At 40.3% G+C, this 24039-nt stretch overlaps 1 protein-coding gene across 15 annotated transcripts in view; it reads right to left on the minus strand.

The window, feature by feature from the left end:
* KHDRBS2 (KH RNA binding domain containing, signal transduction associated 2) overlaps nt 1-24039 on the minus strand; it is a 714887-nt gene that overhangs the window by 529667 nt on the left and 161181 nt on the right. For all 15 annotated transcript variants that reach the window (XR_006266123.1, XR_006266120.1, XR_006266124.1 and 12 more), the window contains one exon: nt 20424-20551. Coding sequence is in view for 9 of the 15 variants with exons in the window: in XM_043450331.1 (XP_043306266.1) it covers nt 20424-20551 (128 nt within the window). In the remaining 6 variants the exon portion in view is untranslated. The remainder of the gene's footprint in view (nt 1-20423; nt 20552-24039) is intronic.

A 24039-nucleotide genomic window follows, 5' to 3' on the forward strand; every position in this document is an offset into this window, starting at 1 on the left:
TGTTAGCTGACTCTCAAGCCAAAAAAGCGGCACTTTACGAAACCCCCTCCCTACAGAGGCCTTTGATCTGGACAGATCCTGTGGAACAGGAAAAACCACAATATACTGAGGAAGAATTAGAAAGATATGAGAAAAGAGGAGCAAAGATTACTGATAAAGGATGGTTACAGTCCGAAGATGGACGATTAATAATTCCTGAAAATGCTCAGTGGAAAATTCTTAAGGGTTTACATCAGAGTTTTCATTTGGGTGTAGAAAGTACTTACCAGATGCCCTCTCGTTTGTTTGAAGGTAAAAATGTAATGAAAACTCTAAAGAACATTATCAAACGGTGTGAGGTTTGTTAGAAAAATAACCCAAAGACTGAAGAGCTAGCAAAATCTGGATTACAACGAAAGGGAAAGTATCCTGGAGAGGACTGGGAAATTGATTTTACTCATATGCCAAAAGCTAATGGATATTCTTGCTTACAAGTTTGGGTGGATACTTTTACTGGATGGATTGAGGCTTTCCCCTGTCGTAATAAACAAGCTAAGGAGGTTATAAAGATTTTAACCCATGAAATTATCCCCAGGTTTGGGCTGCCACGGAGCCTTCAGAGTGACAGTGGCTCCGCCTTTAAAGCTGCTGTAACTCAGGTGGTGTCTAAAGCTCTAGGAATAGAGTATCACTTACACTGTTCCTGGAGACCTCAATCCTCAGGAAAGGTTGAAAAAGCTAATGACATTATCAAAAGACATCTGCGCAAATTAACTCAAGAAACGCAGGACAGCTGGATTAAAGTCCTACCCATAGCTTTAATGAGGGCTCGAACTGCCCCCCAAAAGGAGGGGCTGTCCCCCTTTGAATGTATTTATGGAAGGCCTTTCTTACGCACAGACATTGTTATAGATCCTGAAGCCTTGGAGTTAACTAATTATGTAACTCAGCTCTCAGCTTTTCAACAGGCATTAACAGAACTCCTGGAGATGACTCCTGACCCAGCCTCTGAATCCAGCAAGCCTCTATTTGAGCCAGGAACCGAGGTCCTCATAAAAACATTGGGGTCTGGGGGCCCATCCCTCAAGCCCCTCTGGGAAGGCCCTTACCAGGTTAATCTTTCTTCTCCCACAGCTGTCAAAGTGCCAGGAATTGATTCGCGGGTACATCACACATCACAAGAGGTGGCACCCTGACCAGAACTAAGTGATGACATTTTATGTTTTTACTTTCTATGCTCTGACTTTGTATGTTTCAGATGGGCCTGATAATCTATGTGAGCCTACTTCTGCTGACTCCAAAAATCCTGGGTCTGCCCTTTGATCCTCAAGACAATGCCTTCCTGTCCTGGGCTCACTCCTACGCTGCATTCCACAATCGGTCTAACTGCTGGGTCTGCGGAGCACTCCCCACTTCATCAATGGAAGTCTTCCCGTGGTGGACATCTCCACTTCAAGGAAAAGATCTTCTCCAAGTCTACGAATACCTTTGACAACAATCACATGTGATGCCTCTTCTTCGTCTGATGACATCTAACAACCCTAAAATGGACTGGTGCAACACTTTGTACTTTAACTATGGACATAACGTGACTTTTAATTTTGATTATACATTCTCGGTTTAATGACTATTTTGCTGCATATAAGACAAATACTTCTAGATCTGATGGTTTTTTACCTGACGTTTATCAAATACGGGATGAGGTTATATGGCTAACTCCTGAAAAAGGACGTCTAATATCTACTGCCCCTATATGCTAGGAACAAACAGAGTCATCCCCAAAAGTTAGCCAACAACTTAATTACAATGGTTGGAAACAATTGGGATTTTTGCCTCAGGAAATATGTAACGTAATCATTCCCGTGTTTTCCAATCCCAGTTCAGGATCTCCCTTTGTCTGGCCAGGCACTAATTGAGACTGGATATCTCAGTCACGCTGGCTTGCTCAAAACGGGACTTATTGGATATGTGGCTCTTACCTATGGGCTTGGCTTCCCCCTGGCTGGATAGGGAGATGCGCCCTGGGTCTAGCCTTTACTCACGGCTTTATATTTTCAGAGCTTCCAGAGAAGCCTGCTAATTTACCCCACCTTAAAACTCGGTGGGCAAGGTCTGTATTTCACTGGTATGATTATTTGGCTACAGTGTTTGTCCCCTCTTTGGGAACTACAGATGTTATGCTATGAGTGGATGCTTTGACTAATTTTACTCAACAGGCATTACAAGATTCTCAAAAAGCGATTTCAGCTCTTAATGCTGAACAAGCACAGATTAGAAAGGTAGGTTTACAAAACAGATTGGCTTTAGATATTCTGACAGCTGCACAAGGAGGAACTTGTGCCATCCTTCATACTCAATGCTGCACATATATACCTGATATGAGCACTAATGTTACTCATTTTACTAAACACATGAACAAGATGATTGGGGCCATGGATACTCCTGAAGCCTCAATTGCCTCACTTTGGGAGACGTTAACTAGTTCCCCATGGTGGAAAGCTATCTTAATTACAATAATTCTGATTGTTTTGTTTTTGCTGTTTGCTCCCTGCATCTGTAAGTGTGTAACTGGATTTGTTTCTAGTTGCATGAAGCTTTAAGTTACAAATGGTTGCTCAAACTCCTGCTATCACTGCAGCTTCTTCCGACTACTATTTGGGGCCCCGGATCAAACATCCTCACTATGAGGATTAGGAGAATATGTTGCCTCACCAATTTAGGGACAACGCCCCTTGTCAGCTCAGAGCAGTTATGGAATGAGAATGATGCCCCTTTTCCCTAGGCAACATAATTCTCCTAAAAGAAAAGGGGAGCATGAGAGGGTAACAGGCAGGAAGGCCAGGGGTCTCCAAACGGAGGAAATAGGCTGCAAGTGCCAGACATTTTTATCTCTCTTAAGCGGCAGGAGGAAACAAACCAGCGATATTTTTTTTCTTCTCTATACAAATTTAAAAGGAGGTTTCTCTTAAAATGCTGTGTTGCCATGACACCTGGTTTCACCTGAAGCTAACTATTCTCAAACCTTGAGTTAACCAATACATTTCTTTATCTTATGGAAATGTTTGTCTTAAGCTACGTTAATGTACCCCAGACTGTCTTCAAGTTGGTTCCACCAAATGGCCAAACCTACTTACTCAGATATTGTTCCCCTAATCTATGTAAACGAAACTATTTGTTTGGTAAACTGCCCTTCTACAAGATTCAAGTCAATCATTTATGGCCGGAGATGAATTATCTGGTGCCATTCTAAATTTTATGACATTCCTTTCTTTTCATTAACAGACTGTGAGTGACTATATAACGTACAGCTGAAGACTAGCAGGAGGGTACTCTTTTGCCCCCTTCTAAAGCCTATGTCACAAGCTTTCTCTATCCCCTTTATACTTTAATAAAACTTTATTACACAAAAGCTCTGAGCAATCCAGCCTCGTCTCTGGCCCCGGATTGAATTCGTCTCCTCCGGAGGCCAAGAATCCCGCGTCTTATCGTTCAGCAACAACCTTTCATTATTAGCCATGTAACTGGAGGCCAGGCATACTTCTAGGTGACTAGGACACACGACTGGTTGAGAAAGACAACAAGACTTGGCATTTTGCAGTTGACATTCTAGTGTGAAGAAACCATGAAAATAACAAATAAAATGGTTACAAAATACACTAGGAGATCGATGTTATGAAAAAGAAAAAAGAGAGAGAGAGAGAGAAGGGTAAAGGGCCTATGAGGCCTGGGTGGGGAAGAGAGGAAGGCGTGAGGAGAAGCACCAGCCAGGAGGCCGTCACAGCAATCCAGGCAAGAGGAGACGGAGCCCCGGCCAGAACAGTAGTAACAGGAGGGGTTAGAGATCTTTGACTCTTGATGCACATTGAGGATAAAATGACCGGACATTCTTGGCAGGTGGGATGGGGTGTGTGGGAGACAGAGGTGTCAAGGAGGAGTCCACAGTTCCTTACCTAATGAGGTAAAAGGACAGTACAGCCAACAGCTGAGACAGCTAGGTGACAGACAGGCAAAGGGCATGTGGGCAGGACGAACGCCAGCTGAGTCTGGACTGTCCAGACAGCCACGCGCTGGTGACCAGGAGGAAGCTCCACATGGAAGCCTTGCAGAGCGGTCTTGGCTGAACCGTCAGCCATATAAAGCCAAGCCCAGATAAAACCATGCACAGGGGATGGAAGGTGTGTGCATCTAGACAGGGCATAGCATCATGGACAGTCCTGGGGACTCAATATTGTCAAACTGTCTGGAAGAGCACAGACCAGCAGAGGAGACTGAGAAATGGAACCTCTATTGTAACAGGAGATAAAAATAAATGGTGTGCCCCAAAACCAAATGAAAACCATGTGTCAATGATAGTTTATGCAAGACCATGGTTCAAGTGTTTCAAGTGAGTTCTTCAGAGACACAGAAGTCGAAGAGCAGCTTTCAGGCATAAAGATCATCTTTCAATGAGAAAAAGAAATTGAACAGCAATGTCTACACATTATTAGTTATAAAAGTTTCATATGTAGTGAACTTTCAATTACTAGAGGTATTAGTAGACATGTTAATCAGTATCACAGATATTGTCAAAATGATTTCTAAATGGAGTAGAAGATTAGACCATAGCAACTGTGAGATACACTCCAACTAATGAGTCTATCATTTCTGCCTCACTTAACACTAGAGGAGAAAGACATCTGCTTTTCCATCTGTGAAACTTTGCAATCCTAGCTGTGTCGAAAATTATCTCAATGCCTCTTCCAATAAAATAAAATGAAACACAACAATGATTTAATGCAAAGAAGACAGGCTCTGTAGCCAGTGCAACTGAGCTCCAACTTTAACACTATTTTTAACATACTGAGTGGCTTTAGGAAAATTCCTTAAATACTTTGTCTCTTCAGAACTCAACCAGTATTCTTCAGACGATAAAACCTTTCATTGTGCTTTGCTGAGTGTTTGATAACACAATGGTTATATGCAAAAACTTTAATTCCATATGTGTGAGGTCCCATATTGAAGGACTAGTTCATAATGCTTTAGTTGGTCACCTGAACTTCAGTTTTATGCTGTGCAATTCACATAATAACTACTTCTACTCAAGAACCAGAAAAAGGAGTGTATGATTTATTTAATGAAATCAGTATTTTCATTTGTTTTTTTTTTTTTTTTCCAATTCATACTAGATTTTGATGAGTCATGTTTGTTGTCAAATTTTATAATGGGTATTTTAGGATGTCACTTACAGTGTAGGAATAGAAAAACACAATAGAAAGAGGTAAAGTCAGTTTTTGCATCAAGAGGCCAAAGAATTGGAGCTTCAGCTTCAGCATCAGTCCTTCCAATAAATATTCAGAACTGATATCCTTTAGGATTGACCGATTTGATCTCCTTGCAGTCCAAGGCACTCTCAAGAGTTCTCTCCAACACCACAGCTCAAAAGCATCAATTATTTGGTGCTTTAGGGTTTCCCTGGTGGCTCGGACGGAAAAGCGTCTGTCCACAGTGTGGGAGACCTGGGTTCAATTCCTGGGTTGGGAAGATCCCCTGGAGAAGGAAATGGCAACCCACTCCAGTACTCTTGCCTGGGAAATTCCATGGACTGAGGAACCTGGTAGGCTACAGTCCATGAGGTCGCAAAGAGTCAGACACAACTGAGCGACTTCACTTTCAAGCTTTCCTTATGGCTCAGCTGGTAAAGGATCCACCTGCAGTGCAGTTGACCTGGGTTTGAACCCTGGGTTGGGAAGATTCCCTGGAGAAGTAAGTGGCTATCCACTCTAGTATTCTGGCCTAGTGAGTACCATGGGCTGTATCTTTGCCACTGCATGAATCGCAGGATGCCAGGCCTCCCTGTCCATCACCAACTCCCAAAGTTTACACAAACTCATGTCCATAGAGTCGGTGATGCCATCCAGCCATTTCATCCTCTGTCGTCCCCTTCTCCTCCTGCCCCCAACCCCTCCCAGCATCAGCGTCGTTTCCAATGAGTCAACTCTTCGCATGAGGTGGCCGAAGTATTGGAGTTTTAGCTTCAGCATCAGTCCTTCCAATGAACACCCAGGACTGATCTCCTTTAGGATGGACAGATTGGATCTCCTTGCAGTCCAAGGGACTCTCAAGAGTCTTCTCCAACACCACAGTTCAAAAGCATCAATTTTTTGGTGCTCAGCTTTCTTTATAGTCCAACCCTCACATCCATACATGACCACCAGAAAAACCATAGCCTTGACTAGATGGACCTAAGTTGGCAAAGTAATGTCTCTGCTTTTCAACATACTATCTAGGTTGGTCTTAACTTTCCTTCCAAGGAGTAAGCGTCTTTCAATTTCATGGCTGCAATCACCATCTGCAGTGATTTTGGAGCCCAAAAAAATAAAGTCTGACTCTTTCTACTGTTTCCCCATCTATAACCCATGAAGTGATGGAACCAGATGCCATGATCATAGTTTTCTGAATGTTGAGCTTTAAGCATGAAATTAAAAGTTGGCTTAAAGTTCAACATGGACTGTACAGTCCATGGTATATATAGCCGATGTTTGCAAAGAATTGGACATGACTGAGCGACTTTCACTTTTACTTTCACAGCTTTCTTTATGGTCCAATGCTCACATCCATACCAGACTACTGGAAAAACCATAGCTTTGACTAGATGGAACATTGCTGACAAAGTAATGTCTCTACTTTTTAATATGCTGTCTAGGTTGATTATAGCTCTTCTTCCAAGGAGGAAGTGTCTCTTAATTTCAAGGCTGCAGTCACCATCTGCAGTGATTTTGGAGCCCAAGAAAATAAAGTCTATCACTGTTTCCTTAAAACACATATCTTCACTCTGTATTACTTCAGAGGCAAAAACCACTACAATATTGTAAAGTAATTAGCCTCCAACTAATAAAAATAAATGAAAAAAAGAAAAAAAACACATATCTATACAAATATATTAATTCTAAAATAAATCGCTATTCAACTGACCCCAAAGTCTGTGGCTTTGTGATTTTCATTGATTTTGCAAAAGTGCTCCATAAAATGGTTGCATTTCCACCACCTCACTGGCCTCCTGTGAAAACTGTACACAGGTCAGGAAGCAACAAATAAAGAGCCTCTTGATGAAAGTGAAAGAGGAGACTGGAAAAGTTGACTTAAAACTCAATATTCAGAAAAATAAGATCGTGGCATGTGGTCCCATCATTTGATGGCAAATAGATCGGGAAACAATGGAAACAGTGAAAGATTTTATTTTCGGGGGCTCCAATATCACTGCAGATGGTGACTAGAGCCATGAAATTTAAACATGCTTACTCCTTGGAAGGAAAGTGATGACCAACCTTTACAGCATATTAAAAAGCAGAAACATTACTTTGCCAATAAAGGTCCATCTAGTCAAAGCTCTAGTTTTCCCAGTAGTCATGTATGGATGTGAGAGTTGGACTATAAAGAAAGCTGAGCGCCAAAGAATTGATGGTTTTGAACTCTGGTGTTGGAGAAGACTCTTGAGAGTCACTTGGACTGCAAGGAGATACAACCAGTCCATCCAAAAGGTGATCAGTCCTGAATATTCATTGGAAGGACTGATGCTGAAGCTGAAACTCCAATATTTTGGCCACCTGATGCGAAGACCTGACTCATTTGAAAAGACCCTGATGCTGGGAATGATTGAAGGCAGGAGGAGAAGGGGATGACAGAGCATGAGATGGTTGGATGGCATCACCGACTCAATGGACATGAGTTTGAGTAAACTCCGGGAGTTGGTGATGGACAGGGAGGCCTGGCGTGCTGCAATCCATAGAGTCGCAAAGAGTCAGACACGACTGAGTGACTGAACTGAACTGAACTGAACTTCCCTCCCCATACTCTAATACTGTTATAGAAAGGAGTGTGGGATCAGGCTGCTTGCTGCTCAAAAGCCTTATAAAAGATCAGGTTGTTGGAAAGGAAACTTTCCTTTATTTCAGATGCCAGCAACAGCCCCATGGCTGACTCCCCCGAACTCTGACAAGCAGGGGTTGAGAGCTTTTATATACAGGTAGGAATGGGTCACTACATGCAGAAACAGCACATTCATCTCTAACAGCTATTTTCAAATTGGTCATCAATGGTCTGACCAGCATCATCTCAGTTATTTTAGGTACAGTTAATCTTCCCTTCCAGGGTACATTTGCTCCCATTTCTTTGCAATCAAGTCTCAGAATTTGGAAGCTCATGTCCTGGATACAGTCTTAAGACCATGTAGTTAGCTTCTTCACCCTGGGGTTTCAGTATCTATAAGACAGATAACAGGATATGGCTCAGAATATTATCTACAGTCCCAGAGAAGAAACTAAAGATCCTTGACTGTGCTTAATGATAACATTACTATTATTTGGTCTCCTTTGACTGATTTCCTTTGTTTTCACATGTTGTGATCTCTCCGATTAAACTTATTCTTTGACTAAAGTTTCCCACGGACAAAAGACAGGTAGGGATCAAATGGGCAGGGCAAGGACCAATGGGTCCTGCTCCATTTCAATACCACTATTAGTTAGAATTAAACTTGTTTTTTGGTTTTTTTTTTCTTTTAAATCAGTCCAGAAAACAGAAGCATTTTAAATTTATATTAATTTTTCTGATTAGTGAGGTACAGGGTTTTTTCTATTTGCTTTAAACAGTTGTTACATGTGTGACAACTCTTGTTGAATTTAGAATAAGTGGGGATATGTCTCTACATATGGCTGAATCACAGTGCTGTCCAGCAGAAACTAACACAACATTGTAAAGCAATTATATTTCAAAGTGAGACCATTACATATAAATAAAATTAATGTTCTGCCACATGTTTCAAATTTTTTCTCAAATACTGATCCAATTAGGTATTCTAATTGTGACTTTTTATTTTGTGGGAACCATCATCATTATTTTTGCTTATGCAGAAGTTTTAGTTCTCTGGTGTAAAATATTTTAGTTATTTAATCATGGCTTCATCTGTTTTCCATGTACCTTAAAAATGCTTTCCATCAATTAAGTATTATAAAATAAATTTCCCACAAGTTGCTCCAATACTTTTTCTCTTGTATTTAATCTTATGCCCACTTGAGATTTATGCTGGTACATAACATGGGTTAGGGATTTAGTCTTCATTTTCTTTTGCCCCATATGCCTCACTAAGGTTCTCTCTAACACTTAATGAGTAAATGATTCATTCACACTGATTTCAAATATTTATTTATTATATAAGTCTATGTCCATTTCATGAAGAATGGAAAATTTATGTTATCAAATGTTAGATTTGATCCTAAAATTTAGGGACTATTTTCATATCTTTTTAAAAAATAATTAATTTTAATTGGAGTTTAATTACTTTACAATACTGTGGTGATTTTGCCATACAATGACATAAATCAATCGCGGGTGTACATGTGTCCCAATATCCTGAAATCCCCTGCCACCTCCCTTCCCACCCCATCCCTATGGGTTGTCCCAGAGGATCGGTTTTGAGTGCCCTTCTTCATGCATCAAACTTACACGGTTCATCTATTTCACATGTGGTAACATACATGTTTCAATGGTACTCTCTCATACCGTCCCAACTTCGCCTTCTCCCATATAGTCCAAAACTCTATTCTATACATTTATGTCTATTTTGCTGTCTTGCGAATAGGCTTGTTATTACCGTCCTTCTAAATTCCATATATATGCGTTAATATACTATATTGGTGTTTCTTTCTGTCTTACTACATTCTGTATAATAGGATCCAGTTTCAACCACCTCATTAAAACTGACTCAAACACTTTTTTTTTATTCACTTCAGTTGCTCAGTCGTGTCCTACTCTCTGCGACCCCATGAACCACAGCACGCCAGGCCTCGCTGTCCATCACAAACTCCCGGACTCCATCCAAACCCATATCCATCGAGACGATGATGCCCTCCAACCAACTCATCCTCTTTCTTCCCCTTCTCTTCCTGCCCTCAATCTTTCCCAGCATCAGCGTCTTTTCTAATGAGTCAGCACTTCACATTAGGTGGCCAAAGTATTGGAGCTTCAGCTTCAACATTAGTCCTTCCAATGAACACCCAAGACTGATCACCTTTTGGATGGACTGCTTGGATCTCCTTGCAGTCCAAGGGACTCTCAAGAGTCTTCTCCAGCACCACAGTTCAAAAGCATCAATGTTTCAGCACTCAGCTTTCTTCACAGTCCAACTCTCAAATCCATACATGACCTCTGGAAAAACCCTAGCCTTGACTAGACAGACCTTTGTTGGCAAAGCAATACGTGAACCGTGAACTTCCAGATGTTCAAGCTGGTTTTAGAAAAGGCAGAGGAACCAGAAATCAAATTGCCAACATCTGCTGGATCATCGAAAAAACAAGAGAGTTCCAGAAAAACATCTATTTCTGCTTTATTGACTATGCCAAAGCCCTTGACTGTGTGGATCAGAATAAACTGTGGAACATTCTGAAAGAGATGGGCATACCAGACCACCTGACCTGCCTCTTGAGAAACCTGTATGCAGGTCAGGAAGCAACAGTTAGAACTGAACATGGAACAACAGACTGGTTCCAAATGGGAAAAGGAGTATGTCAAGGCTGTGTATTGTCACCCTGCTTATTTAACTTCTATGCAGAGTACATCATGAGAAATGCTGGGCTGGAGGAAGCACAAGCTGGTATCAAGATTGCCGGGAGAAATATCAAGAACCTCAGATATGCAGATGACAGCACCCTTATGGCAGAAAGTGAAGAGGAACTAAAGAGCCTCTTGATGAAAGTAAAAGAGGAGAGGGGAAAAGTTGGCTTAAAGCTGAACACTCAGAAACCTAAGATCATGGTATCTGGTCCCATCACTTCATGGCAGATAGATGTGGAAACAGTGGCTGATTTTATTTTTCTGGGCTCCAAAATCGCTGCAGACGGTGATTGCAGCAATGAAATTAAAAGATGCTTACTCCTTGGAAGGAAAATTATGACCAACGTAGACAGCATATTCAAAAGCAGAGACATTACTTTGCCAACAAAGGTCTGTCTAGTCAAGGCTAGGGTTTTTCCAGAGGTCATGTATGGATTTGAGAGTTGGACTGTGAAGAAAGCTGAGTGCCGAAACATTGATGCTTTTGAACTGTGGTGTTGGAGAAGACTCTTGGGAGTCCCTTGGACTGCAAGGAGATCCAAGCAGTCCATCCTAAAGGAGATCAGTCCTGGGTGTTCATTGGAAGGACTGATGCTGAAGCTGAAACTCCAGTACCTTGGCCACCTGATGCGAAGTGCTGATTCACTGGAAAAGACACTGATGCTGCAAAAGATTGAGGGCAGGAGGAGAAGGGGATGACAGAGGATCAGATGGTTGGTTGGCATCACCAACTCAAGGGATGTGGGTTTGGATGGACTCCGGGAGTTGGTGATGGACAGGGAGGCCTGGCATGCTGTGGTTCATACGGTCTCAAAGAGTCGGACGTGACTGAGCGACTGAACTGAACTGAGATAGAATATCTCTGCAAATTTCTAAATTTTTCTGGAAAATGGGGTTATTGCAAGTTCATCTCTATTGAAGAGACTGCACTCGACAAGCACGTTGGCATTATTTTCTTTCTCTCATCAAAAATATAACACTTCACCTAGGAGAGGCATTATCTTCTCAATTAAGATTTAAATTCACAAGAGATCAGGAAACTGATATGAATGAAAGTGAAATCACAAAGCCCATGAAATCCTCTTTTCTGTTTCTTTTAGAAAAATAAAAAGCAAGTGATACTACGCAGCTGTCTCTGAGAAAGACAAAACAAGCTTAAGATGTAAGCTACGGAGTAGCTTTTAAAAAATCACATTGCTTAGAAAAATAGAGTTGTTTCTAAACTGGTAAGTGTGATTCTGTCTCTGTGGTCACAGTTTTCACAGTTCGTAATGTTGGGTTTCTATTAACCATTCTTAAATGTTCTGATAATTACTTACAAAGTTAGAAGAAAAAAAAAAAAACACAGCACTCATCAAGGCTTTGGATTTCAGTTTTCACCTTTGGAAGTACAAAGAAAGAAACAGGTGTTCTGGGAGGATGTAGCAGCCTGTGGAGTATGCCTCCCACCAGACACAGGAGGCAGCCCCACTCTCTGGGACCAAGCAGATGAACATGAAACACAGAGCAAGCATGGTGTTTTTGAACATATTTTGGAACTTTAATTTTCTGCATCAATTTACATAAAAAATTGATTTCAAAGGCAGCACTGGAGAACATGGCCGCTTTGATCTTAAAAGGGGCCAAATTTGGGGGCTGATTTACACTTCTGGTAGTTCATTGCTTTAAAAAGTTGCAAGTAACTAGAGCTGAGAAATAAAAGTGGGCCTTGGGGCAAATTTAATTGAATAAAATATCTGATATTTTTCAGAGGATTCTGAAGGCAACATCAAAAGATGTAATTTTAAAAGGCAAGGATATACAATGGAAAAAAGACAATCTCTTTAACAAATGGTGCTGAGAAAACTGGTCAACCACTTGTAAAAGAATGAAACTAGAACACTTTCTAACACCATACACAAAAGTAAATTCAAAATGGATTAAAGATCTAAATGTAAGACCAGAAACTATAAAACTCCTAGAGGAGAACATAGGCAAAACACTCTCCGACATAAATCACAGCAGGATCCTCTATGACCCACTTCCCAGAATATTGGAAATCAAAGCAAAAATAAACAAATCAGACCTAATTAAACTTAAAAGTTTTTGCACAACAAAGGAAACTATAAGCAAGGTGAAAAGACAGCCTTCAGAATGGGAGAAAACAATAGCAAACGAAGCAACAGACAAAGGATTAATCTCAAAAATATACAAGCAACTCTTGAAGCTCAATTCCAGAAAAATAAATGACCCAATCAAAAACTGGGCCAAAGAACTAAACAGACATTTCTCCGAAGAAGACATACAGATGGCTAAGAAACACATGAAAAGATACTCAACATCACTCATTATCAGAGAAATGCAAATCAAAACCTCAATGAGGTACCACTACACACCAGTCAGGATGGCTGCTATCCAAAAGTCTACAAGCAATAAATGCTGGAGAGGGTGTGGAGAAAAGGGAACCCTCTTACACTGTTGGTGGGAAGGCAAACTAGTAACAGTGGCCACTATGGAGAACAGTGTGGAGCAATCCTTAAAAAACTGGAATAGAACTGCCATTGACCCATGCAATCCCACTTCTGGGCATAACACAACCGAGGAAACCAGATCTGAAAGAGACACATGCACCCCAATGTTCATCGCAGCACTGTTTATAATAGCCAGGACATGGAAGCAACCTAGATGCCCATCAGCAGACGAGTGGATAAGGAAGCTATGGTGCATATACACAATGGAATATTACTCAACCATTAAAAAGAATTCATTTGAATCGGTTCTAATAAGATGGATGAAACTGGAGCCCATTATACAGAGTGAAGCAAGCCAGAAAGATAAAGACCAATACAATATACTAACACATATATAAGGCATTTAAAAAGATGGTAACAATAACCCTATATGCAAAACAGAAAAAGAGACACAGATGTACAGAACCGACTTTGGGACTCTGTGGGAGAAGGCGAGGGTGGGATGTTCAGAGAGAACAGCATTGAAACAAGTATACTATCAAGGGTGAAACAGATCACCAGCCCAGGTTGGAGGCATGAGACAAGTGCTCAGGGCTGGTTCACTAGGAAGACCCAGAGGGATGGGATGGAGAGGGAGGCAGGAGGGGGGATCTGGATGGGGAGCACATGTAAATCCATGGCTGATTCATGTCAATGTATGGAAAAAAAAAAAAAAAAACTACAAAATTGTAATACTTTACAATGAACTACTAATAATTTACAATTTAACTACTGGTAGCCTCCACCTAATAATAATAAATGAAAAAAATTTTAAAAAAAACCTATAAGCAGATTAAAAAAAAAAAAAGAAAGAAACAAACAAAAGGAAAAAAAAAAGTCACTGAGCAGCTGAGTTGCCCAGGTGGAGGAACAGGTACCATAGTAACAAGCAGATTTCCAGCAGGTAGAGTAGCACCACCTACCCTCTGCATGCCTCACTCTGCCCGTGCACATAGTACTCATCCTTCAAGCAGAACAAAACAAAACGCAGCATCTGACATTTTGTGTATGTTACTTTCCTAGGTACTGTAAGGCACTTGTTTATTGAGATCAAGAAATTTTGGTCTTTTTTTTTTCATTATTTTAAAATTTTTATTGGGGTACAGCTGATTTACACTGTTGTGATATTTTCTTCTGTACAGCAAAGTGAATCAGTTATGTGTGCTTGCATATACTCAGTTGCTTAGTCATGTCCAGCTCTTTGCAGCCCCATCAACTGTAGCCCGCCAAGTCCGTCTGTACATGGGATAATCCCATGGACAAGAATACTGAAGTGGGTTTCCATTTCCTCCTCCAGGGTATCTTCCTAACTCAGGGATCAAACCCACATCTCCTGCATTGGCAGGCGGATTCGTTACCACTGAGGAACATGGAGATCCTATGAATCATATATCCATATATCTACTCTTCTTTACATTCTTTTCCCAAGTAGGAGGACATTACAGAGTATTGAGTAGAGTTCCCTGTACTATACAGCATGTTCTTGTTGATTATCTATTTTATATATATTCATGTGTATATGTCAATCCCAATCTTCAAGGATGAGTATGTCTTCAATAATATCAAATTTATATCCCAAGGTTCAGTTTTGTTCTTTTTCTGTATATATAATCACTTTGCGTGCCAACACTAAATTATAATGCCACCTTTGAAGACACTTTCAAAAACAACTAAACTCAATACACATATTTCAAACACTACAAACAACATAAGAAGCCATGACCAAGTTCACATGTGCAAAGTTTACAGACAAAAACAATGAGTTGCAACCACCAACAACCTGATAAAGACTGCATACTGATTCTAAGATGTGTAAGAGTCAGAAACATCCAGATTAAAAAAAAAAAAAATTAAATGTATATTGGACTATAAAGTACAATGTCTTTGGATTCAGGTAGAAAGAGGTAAAGTTAAAGGTGGAATTTTCCACATAAATCTCAGGATCATAGAGTAACATATTGACTGATGTTGACTCCTTAGAGACATGACTATCAAGAAATAAAGGCTCTGATTCTACAACATTTTCAAATGTAAACAATAGATGTATAAAGGCTATTTATTTACTAACCTTACTACAAATAAAAACATTGAAAACAAACAAGAAAAACAGTCCATGAAAATAATTTAGTAACACATCACATTTTCTCCAAATTAAGTGATTAATCACAAAACACTAGATAAATCATTCTTAATGTGTTTGTAAAGCACTCTTATGTTTTCTATTATTTAAAATCTTCAGTTCAGTTCAGTTCAGTCACTCAGTCGTGTCCAACTCTGTGACCGCATGAATCACAGCATGCCAGGCCTCCCTGTCCATCACCAACTCCTGGAGTTTACTCAAACTCATGTCCATTGAGTCGGTGATGCCATCCAACCATCTCATCCTCTGTCGTCCCCTTCTCCTCCTGACCCCAATCCCTCCCAGCATCAGCATCTTTTCCAATGAGTCAACTCTTCACATGAGGTGGCCAAAGTACTGGAGTTTCAGCTTCAGCATCAGTCCTTCCAATGAACACCCAGGACTGATCTCCTTTAGGATGGACTGCTTGGATCTCCTTGCAGCCCAAGGGACTCTCAAGAGTCTTCTCCAACACCACAGTTCAAAAGCATCAATTTTTCGGTGCTTAGCTTTCTTCACAGTCCAACTCTCACATCCATACGTGACCAGTGGAAAAACCATAGCCTTGACCAGATGGACCTTTGTTGGCAAAGTAATGTCTCTGCTTTTCAACATGCTATCTAAGTTGGTCATAACTTTCCTTCCAAGGAGTAAGCATCTTTTAATTTCATGGCTGCAATCACCATCTGCAGTGATTTTAGAGCCCCCCAAAATAAAACTTCTCTCAATTCTTTGACTTACTGAATTAAATCAGTAAATTAACTTGAATTAGAGTCTAACTGAAACAAAATCTATCAAAAAAGGCCAAGTAGTAAAATCAGGATAAGGCCATATCCTCAAGCACTCCCCTAATTCTGCTTTGCTCTTTGATTGGGAGGATGGTGTCACTGCCACATGGACAGTCAGTCTGCACAGCAGGTGTCACGGGCAGACACAGCCCTGGAGGAAATTGAGAAGGCAACCCTAGCCCGGATGATATACAAAGAGTAAGTCACTTTTTATTTTAAAAGAGTAAACCTTGAACCCATAAATACTGTTGTGTGCCGCTCAACAGTTCACAGGATCACACCACACTACATGCGCCACCGCTTACAGTACACAGCAAATACAGCTCAGGTTGAGTGATTATAACCTTACCCCACAACAGAGAACCACCATTTTAGAAATAAAATACCTTTGTCAAAGGGTTGATTTAATTTTATTGTTACAGTATAAAAAGCAAAAACAAATGTAGGTCGACTTGATAGATGATTGTGTTTGTCAGTATTCATTTTTATGTAAAAGGTTCTAGTATATGAAATTCATATTGTTCATAAACAACTTAATTTGGCATTATATTCATAGAAACTGTACATTTTCTAAGGCATACATTGTTATTTGATAATATTCCAAACAACTATTAATCATTAGGAGCTATTATTTTTCATAATCTTCCACAGTATACATGAAAAAGTAATGCAAAATGTGAGCACTATTAGTCAAGTTAAAAATGCAAAGACTCACAAAAAATGAAGGATTTAAAATAATAGCAAATTTTCAAAGTATTCCATCACTCACACCATCATTTAGCATTATATAGGACCCGAAATGCCAGCACATCTCGGTCAGAAATTCAGAGCTGCATTTTACTGAGAAGCAGATATGAGTCTATCACAAGCTTTTCCATATCCAAAGAATAGATAAAGATTATCCCAAGAAACAGGATCAAGTAATATATATGTTTAAATATATGATTTCAAGACTGAAGCTCTACTCCATCTAGACATTAACAGTTTTAATTAAACAAGTTTCTTTAAAGAGTTATATTTTTCTTAAGACCCTACCATATTTCTACTTTATTTCATTACTATGTAAAATTTTCCATGTACATTTATATGACAGTCCAACTTGATATTCATTAAAACAATTGTAAATTTAATAAAACTTAAATTACAAATGCACATTCATTGTATGCACCTATTTTGCAATAGTGTAAGTCTAGCTCGAAATAAGCACAAAATCCAAAAGCTTGAGTCGTGTCAGACTCTGTGACACCATGGACTGTAGCCCGCCAGGCTTCTCTGTCCATGGTCTCCAGGCAGAAATACTGGAGTGGGTTGCCATTTTCTACTCCAGGAGATCTTCCCGACCTAGAGATTAAAGCCACGTCTTTTGCATCTCCTGCATTGGCAGGCAGGTTCTTTACCACTGCACCACCTGGGAAGTCCACTGGATAGAGTTGGTGCCAAATTAACATTATTTCTAAAACAAGATGCTGGGTTGGTCATCTTTTCTGGAGTTAAATAGAAGAGCTAAAAGAAGATAAAAGAAGAATTAGAAGAAAGCTGAATGAATAAAGATGGGATCCTTCATGATACAGAAAAGACTTCAGCAGCAAAGCAGTACAAAAGAGAAGCAGCTAAGAGGGAAAAGGATTCTCTTGAGCAAAAGATCAAAGAGCTACTACAAGTGTTAGAGAGCCAAGAAAGAGCCTTCAAGATATTTAGAGTCAAAATCACAGGCGAGATGAGAGAAAGAGACAACCTTCTGAGAAGGATGAACAAGAGAATTGAGATGCTGGAGATCTTAAGAAAGATAAAGGAAGAACAAGAGGAATGCTACATGAAGAGCAGATGAAAAGAGAGGCAAGTGAGAGGGAAAAGGACCCTTCTGAGCGAAAGGTTAAAGAGCTGCAGTGAAAGTTGGAGAACCAAAAGAGAGCTTTGGAGAGATTAAGAGCCAGAATGAGAAAGGAGATAAGAGAAAGAGAGAAGACCTCAGCAGAAGAGTGGGCCAGAGGAGAGGCAACTGAGAGGGAAAAGGAAGCTCTTGAACAAAAGGTTAAAGAATTACAGTCAAAGATGGAGGGCGACAAAAGTGTCTTCTTGAAGGGAGTTAGACTCAAAACGACAAAGAAGATGAGAGAAAGAGAAAACCTTCTGAGAAGGATGAACGAGAGGTTTGAGATGTTGGAGATCTTGGGGATGATAAAGGGCGAGTTAAGGGAATGCTGCAAGAAGACAGATGAGCTCCTTTGTGACGCAGCCGAGATCCTAGCAGAATGCCCTGAAGGAGAGCCATCTGAGAGGGGAAAGGAGCTTCTTGAGCAAAAGTATAAGGTGATAAGTCAAAAGGTGGAGGACCAAAAAAAAGACTTCAAAGAATTTGTAGGCAAAATGATAGAGAAAACAAGAAACAGACAAAAGATTTCAGCAGAAGAGCGTGCCAAGAGAGAGGCAGCTGAGAGGGAAAAGGAGCTTCTTGAGCAAAAGGTTAAAGAGCTGCAGGAACAGCTAGAGGACCAAGAAAGGGTTTCTGAGGAATTTAGAGTTAAAAAGACAGAGAAGCGAAGAGAAAGAGAAAAGACCTCAGCAGATCTTCTGGGAGCAGAAATGATGGTCCAATGGAAAACTGCTATGTGGGAAAAGAAGTTTCTTGAGCTAAAGGTTAAAGAAATGGAGCAAAAGTTGGAGGACCAAAAAAGAACCTTCTAGAGATTTAGAGTCAAACTCACAAAGGAGATGAGAGAAAAAGACGACCTTCTGAGAAAGATGAATGAAAAGATTCAGATGCTGGAACGCTTACTGAGGTTACCAGAAAAACTAGAGGAGCACAACATGAAGAAAGAAGAGCAGGCCAAAAGAGAGGCAACTGAAAGGGAAAACGAGCCTCTTGCACAAAAGGTTAAATAATTGCAGCAAAAATCAGGGAACCAAAAAAGAGTCTTTGAAGTATTACGAGTCAAAATGACAGAGGAGTTGAATGAAAGAAAGAAAGCCTCAGCAGAAGAGCAGATCAAAAGAGAGGCTGCTGAGAGGGAAAAGGAGTCTCTTGAAAAACAGGTTGAAGAACTGCAACAAAATTTGGAGGACCAAGAAAGAGTCTTCCAGAGATTAAGAGCTGAAATGACAGAGGAGATGAGAGAAAGTGAAAAGGCCTCAACAGAAGAGCAGGTCAAAAGAGAGGCTCCTGAGAGGGAAAAGAAGCTTTTAGGGCAAAAGCTTAAAGAATTTCAACAAAAGTTTGAGGCCTAAGAAAGAGCCTTCAAGGCATTTAGAGTCCAGATGACAGAAGAGGTGAGAGAAAGAGACAACTATCTGAGGAAGATGAATGAGAGGATTGAGATGCTGGTGGCTGTGGTGAACAATGATAATGACAAGGATAATGAGGAAAACACTGGAAAGGACTGAACTTCATAGACACAGGAAGATAATGACAAAGAAAATACTTCACAGCCTTTTGTTTTAGTCTCAGTTTGGGAGAAGAAAAAACATGTATGGTCACTAATTACTCAGATATTTTGTTTGTTTCTTTTGAATTATCATAATATTAAAAGTTTTCACAAGTGAAAAAAAAAAATCCAAAAGCTTACATATCTGAAAACCTCACCTGAAAGTTAAAATAAATGGTTTGATGTGCTATTAACAGTTTATCCTATTTGAAATAATTAGAAACACACCTTCTACTTAATTATATTTACCAAAATTTATTATATCAGATGCCATTTGGAAAAGTATAGCATTTATTTCTGTAATCTTTATTCTTAGGATAATTACATGGTCTTTGCTTCACACTCTTCAGAAAGTTAACTACCGGCTTAAATCTTTGAGTTTCCATTTTTCTGCTTAGGCAACTTACTTGGAAAAAAAAAAAAAGAAACTGCTTTCAACCATTGGAATTTCTGAACATAAATAATGAAAGCAAGTCATTGAATGCTATATTTTATAATCATGATTCTGGTGATAAAAACATTATGTGATGACAAAATATATAATGAAAAGCTATTTTCAAAAGAATAATATCATCATCATTATATAAATGGACCCTGAATATAGAAGACTAGAGGTTACAACTCAAGTGTCTAATAAAGATTATATTGCCTTCCTAGATAAAAGGATTCTCAACTATTTGCCTCATGCTTTATATTTTGCAGCATTAATTCTACACTCTTATAATAAAATGTGCATTTTAACATGAACTAAAACATTGTTGATTGAGCATATCTGGACAAATTGCCGAACTACATACATGTTAAATGATGAAAATATCTAGTTATGCTTCCTATATTCACGGAATAAAATGTTGCAGCCATCAGTAGAAAATTATTGTACTTTCAAAGAGTTTTCCTTCTTCTATGTCAGTATCATATATTTGTATATACCAGTAAAACAAAGATTTGCACATCTATTTCATAAAAGCAATGGATAAAACATCATCTTATTTTCATTATATTTTTTTAAATTAATGAGGTTAAAAAGCATATATTGTAGTACCTTTGGATACTGTTTGACAGGAATCAATACCCTTTCCGAGAGCTTTATATTTTTGTTGCTGATGACATCAAGATATTTCTCTTCTTCATCTTCATTCTTTCCATCAGAAGCTTGAAATTTTTCAATTTCTGAAAAAAAATTCACAAGAAAAACATTAAATGAAATGTGAAGTCATTATAAATATGCTGGTTGTTCTTATTATTCCTTTTATTAAATAAGATTTTGAAGAATCTTGATAAAGACTGAAACTGCACCATGCTGAAGCTACATCAATGCCACTAGGATCTGTACAATGATCTCTAGTCAACCAAAACTAAAAAGCAGTGATTGAATATATGACTGTCTAATGTGAAAAAGGATGCATTTAATTAAAGTTTAACATCTTCAAAGAAAATTTGAGAAAGAATATACCCTTGAAATATTTAAGCAAGCATAAATTCCCTAGGAGGATTGAAGAGAACAAGTATATTTTGAGGTTAAATGTTTCATTTTTATTCAAAATTGTTCCTAAGAAAACATAACTGAAAATAGAAATCATTCATTATCTATAATAGAGTAGTAGAGATGAATAGAGATAAGTAGTAGAGAAAAGGCAGAGGAAAAAGAGATCAAATTGCCAACATCAAATGGATCAGTTGGATCATTGAAAAACCGAGACAGTTCCAGAAAAACACCTACTTCAACTTTACTGATGATGCCAAAGCCTTTGACAGTGTATCACAACAAACTGTGGAAAATTCTTAAAGAGATGGGAATACCAGACCACCTGACCTGTCTCTTGAGAAATCTGTACGCAGGTCAAGAAGTAAGAGTTAGAATTGGATATGGAACAACAGACTGGTTCCAAATGGGAAAAGGAGTACATCAAGGCTGTATATCGTCACCCTGCTTATTTAACTTATATGCAGAGTACATCATGAGAAATGCTGGGTTGGATGAAGCACAAGCTGGAATCAAGATTGCAGGGAGAAATATCAATAACCTCAGATATGGAGATGATACCACCCTCATGGCAGAAAGTGAAGAACTAAAGAGCCCCTTGGTGAAAGTGAAAGAGGAGAGTGAAAAAGTTGACTTAAAACTCAACATTCATAAAACAAAGATTATGGCATCCAGTCCCATCACTTCATGGCAAATAGATGGGGAAATAGTGGAAAGAGTGAGAGACTTTATTTCTTTGGGCTCCAAAATCACTGCAGATGGTGACTGCAGCCATGAAATTAAAAGATGCTTGCTCCTTGGAAGAAAAGTTATGACCAACCTAGGCAGCATATTAAAAAGCAGAGACATTACTTGCCAACAAAGGTTCATCTAGTCAAAGCTGTGGTTTTTCCAGTAGTCATGTATGGATGTGAGAATTGGACTATAAAGAAAGCTGAGCGCCAAGAATTCATGCTTTTGAACTCTCATATTGGAGGAGACATTTGAGAGTCCCTTGGACTGCAAGAGAGACCCAACCAGTCTCTCTTTGGACCCAACCTATCCAAATGGAAATAACTCATGAATATTCATTGGAAGGACTGATGCTGAAGCTGAAACACCAATAGTTTGGCCTCCTGATGCAAAGAACTGACTCACTGGAAAAGACTCTGATGCGGGGAATGATTGAATGAGGGAGGAGAAGGCAATGACAGAGGATGAGATGGTTGGATGGCAACACCGACTCAATGGACATGAGTTTGAGTAAACTCCAGGAGTTGGTGATGGACAGGGAGGCCTAGTGTCCTGCAGTCCATGGGGTCGCAATGAGTCAGACACAACGGAGTGACTGAACTGAACTGAACGGAATTGGGAGAAAAATAGTATGATACCATATACCATAAACAAACCTAAATGTAATTAAAAAGGCTATGTCATGAAATAGTCCTATAAAGAATTAAATCTGTAATTGATATCACTCATATTCATCAACATGAAATTACCTGCCTAGCGTTTTAAGAAGAACTCCTAATTTTCCCTCATAAGAATGCTCCCAGGAGAAGATGGCATGGAGTAGGCGGATGTGGAGTGCATCTCTCTCCATGGATACATCATGAATACACCTTCAGACACAGAAGTGCATGCAGAACACCAGCTGAGAGTTGGCAGGAGTGCCTGACCAGTGAAAAAGAATATATAGACCCACACAAAACTTGGTAGGACAAAGGAGCTAGGGGGAAAAACAGGAGTGTTTCTAGGACTGGACCTGCCCTCAGCAGGGAGGGAACTGAAGCAGGGGTCGGATCGCCACAGCGGGGCAACTGTCTGAGTCAGAGGAGAAACATTTAAAGCTGAGAGTGAAACAGTTGATCTGTGGCAACCTAAATGGAATGAGAATCAGACAGTCCTTGCCACAGTCATTCATACATGGAGCAGGAACACGGGTCTCCTGGAAGGGGCAGTGGCTGGGAACTGGAGTTCGGGGATTGTGGAGCAATCCCAGGGCGAGGGCTGCCGCTGACTGTGGAGAGACGGATCGAGGGGATGTGAAGGAGGAGACCGTGGTTGGAAATGCCTATGGAGGAAAGCCAGGCAGCCATGGAAGGCAATACAGCTGAGTCACGGGTAGTGGGGTGGAGCCATCACCATAGCCTCTCTGTCTCCACAGGAAAGTGTCAGCAGCTGAACATTAGAGATGCTGGCCCATCAAACCCCTGGCGCACTGAACTGCCGCGTAGGACCCCACCCATGGTGCTCCTTTCAGCGACCCCAGTCAGGGAGCCCCGCTCTGTGTCTGACACTCAGAGCGGCAGAGAAGGACCCCAGGCAAGGGAAATCTCCGAGTGCCTGAATGGGCGGAGCTACAGAGAAAGAATAGCCAAAGAGGTCTTCTGACCCCCAGCTACAAGAGGCTCGAAAAAAGACTCTGATAGGGCCGTAACTCCTGCCACAGAGACAATGTGTCCCTGCACACTTGGCGCCACCAGGGTCCCCAGAAGCCAAGCAGCAGCACTACCTTCACGCTCAGCTCTCAATGGGGAAGAGCTGTTACAGGCCAAAAAACAAAAGTCTTGTGTTTATGCATGCTGAGTCACTTCATTCCTGTCTGACTCTTTGCGACCTGTAGACTGTGGCTTGCCAGGCTTCTCTGTCAGAGAAGGGGTTCTCCAGGCCAAAATACTGGAGCACATTGGCCAATACTGGTTACCATATGCTTCTTAGAGCACTATATTTCCTGCTACCCTAACCACCAAACCCCCTGAGTACCTGGTGCTGCCAGAACCCCTGCGATCCAAGCAGCTACACTACCTCCACACGTAGCCCTCACAGGGGCAAACCCAAGGCCTCCAGGGTAGCTTCAGGAGCTAAGCCCCAGTGGACGACCCATATGCAGAAGTGGAAATAAAATCACAATTGAAACCCAGAAGCAGTTTGGCTAAGGAAGAGGATCCAAAATCTTCAGACCATCTGTACAAGCTGCAGATTAAATCCAGATGATCAACTAGGCAGATTGTGTCTATGGAACAGATAAAAGGACATTGAGAGCCCCCACAAAAGAAAATGCACTAGCTCTGATACCTGTGGACATTGGAGGCAAGAACACAGAGGAATAGGAACAGATGAGAAACTGAGCAGCCTCCACAAGAGGTCCAAAGACCAGCACAGTGTTGGAGGGCATTCTAGGGAAGTAAGGTGG

Source organism: Cervus canadensis, chromosome 28 (genome assembly GCF_019320065.1).
Source record: "Cervus canadensis isolate Bull #8, Minnesota chromosome 28, ASM1932006v1, whole genome shotgun sequence".
NCBI classification, from domain to species: Eukaryota; Metazoa; Chordata; class Mammalia; order Artiodactyla; family Cervidae; genus Cervus; species Cervus canadensis.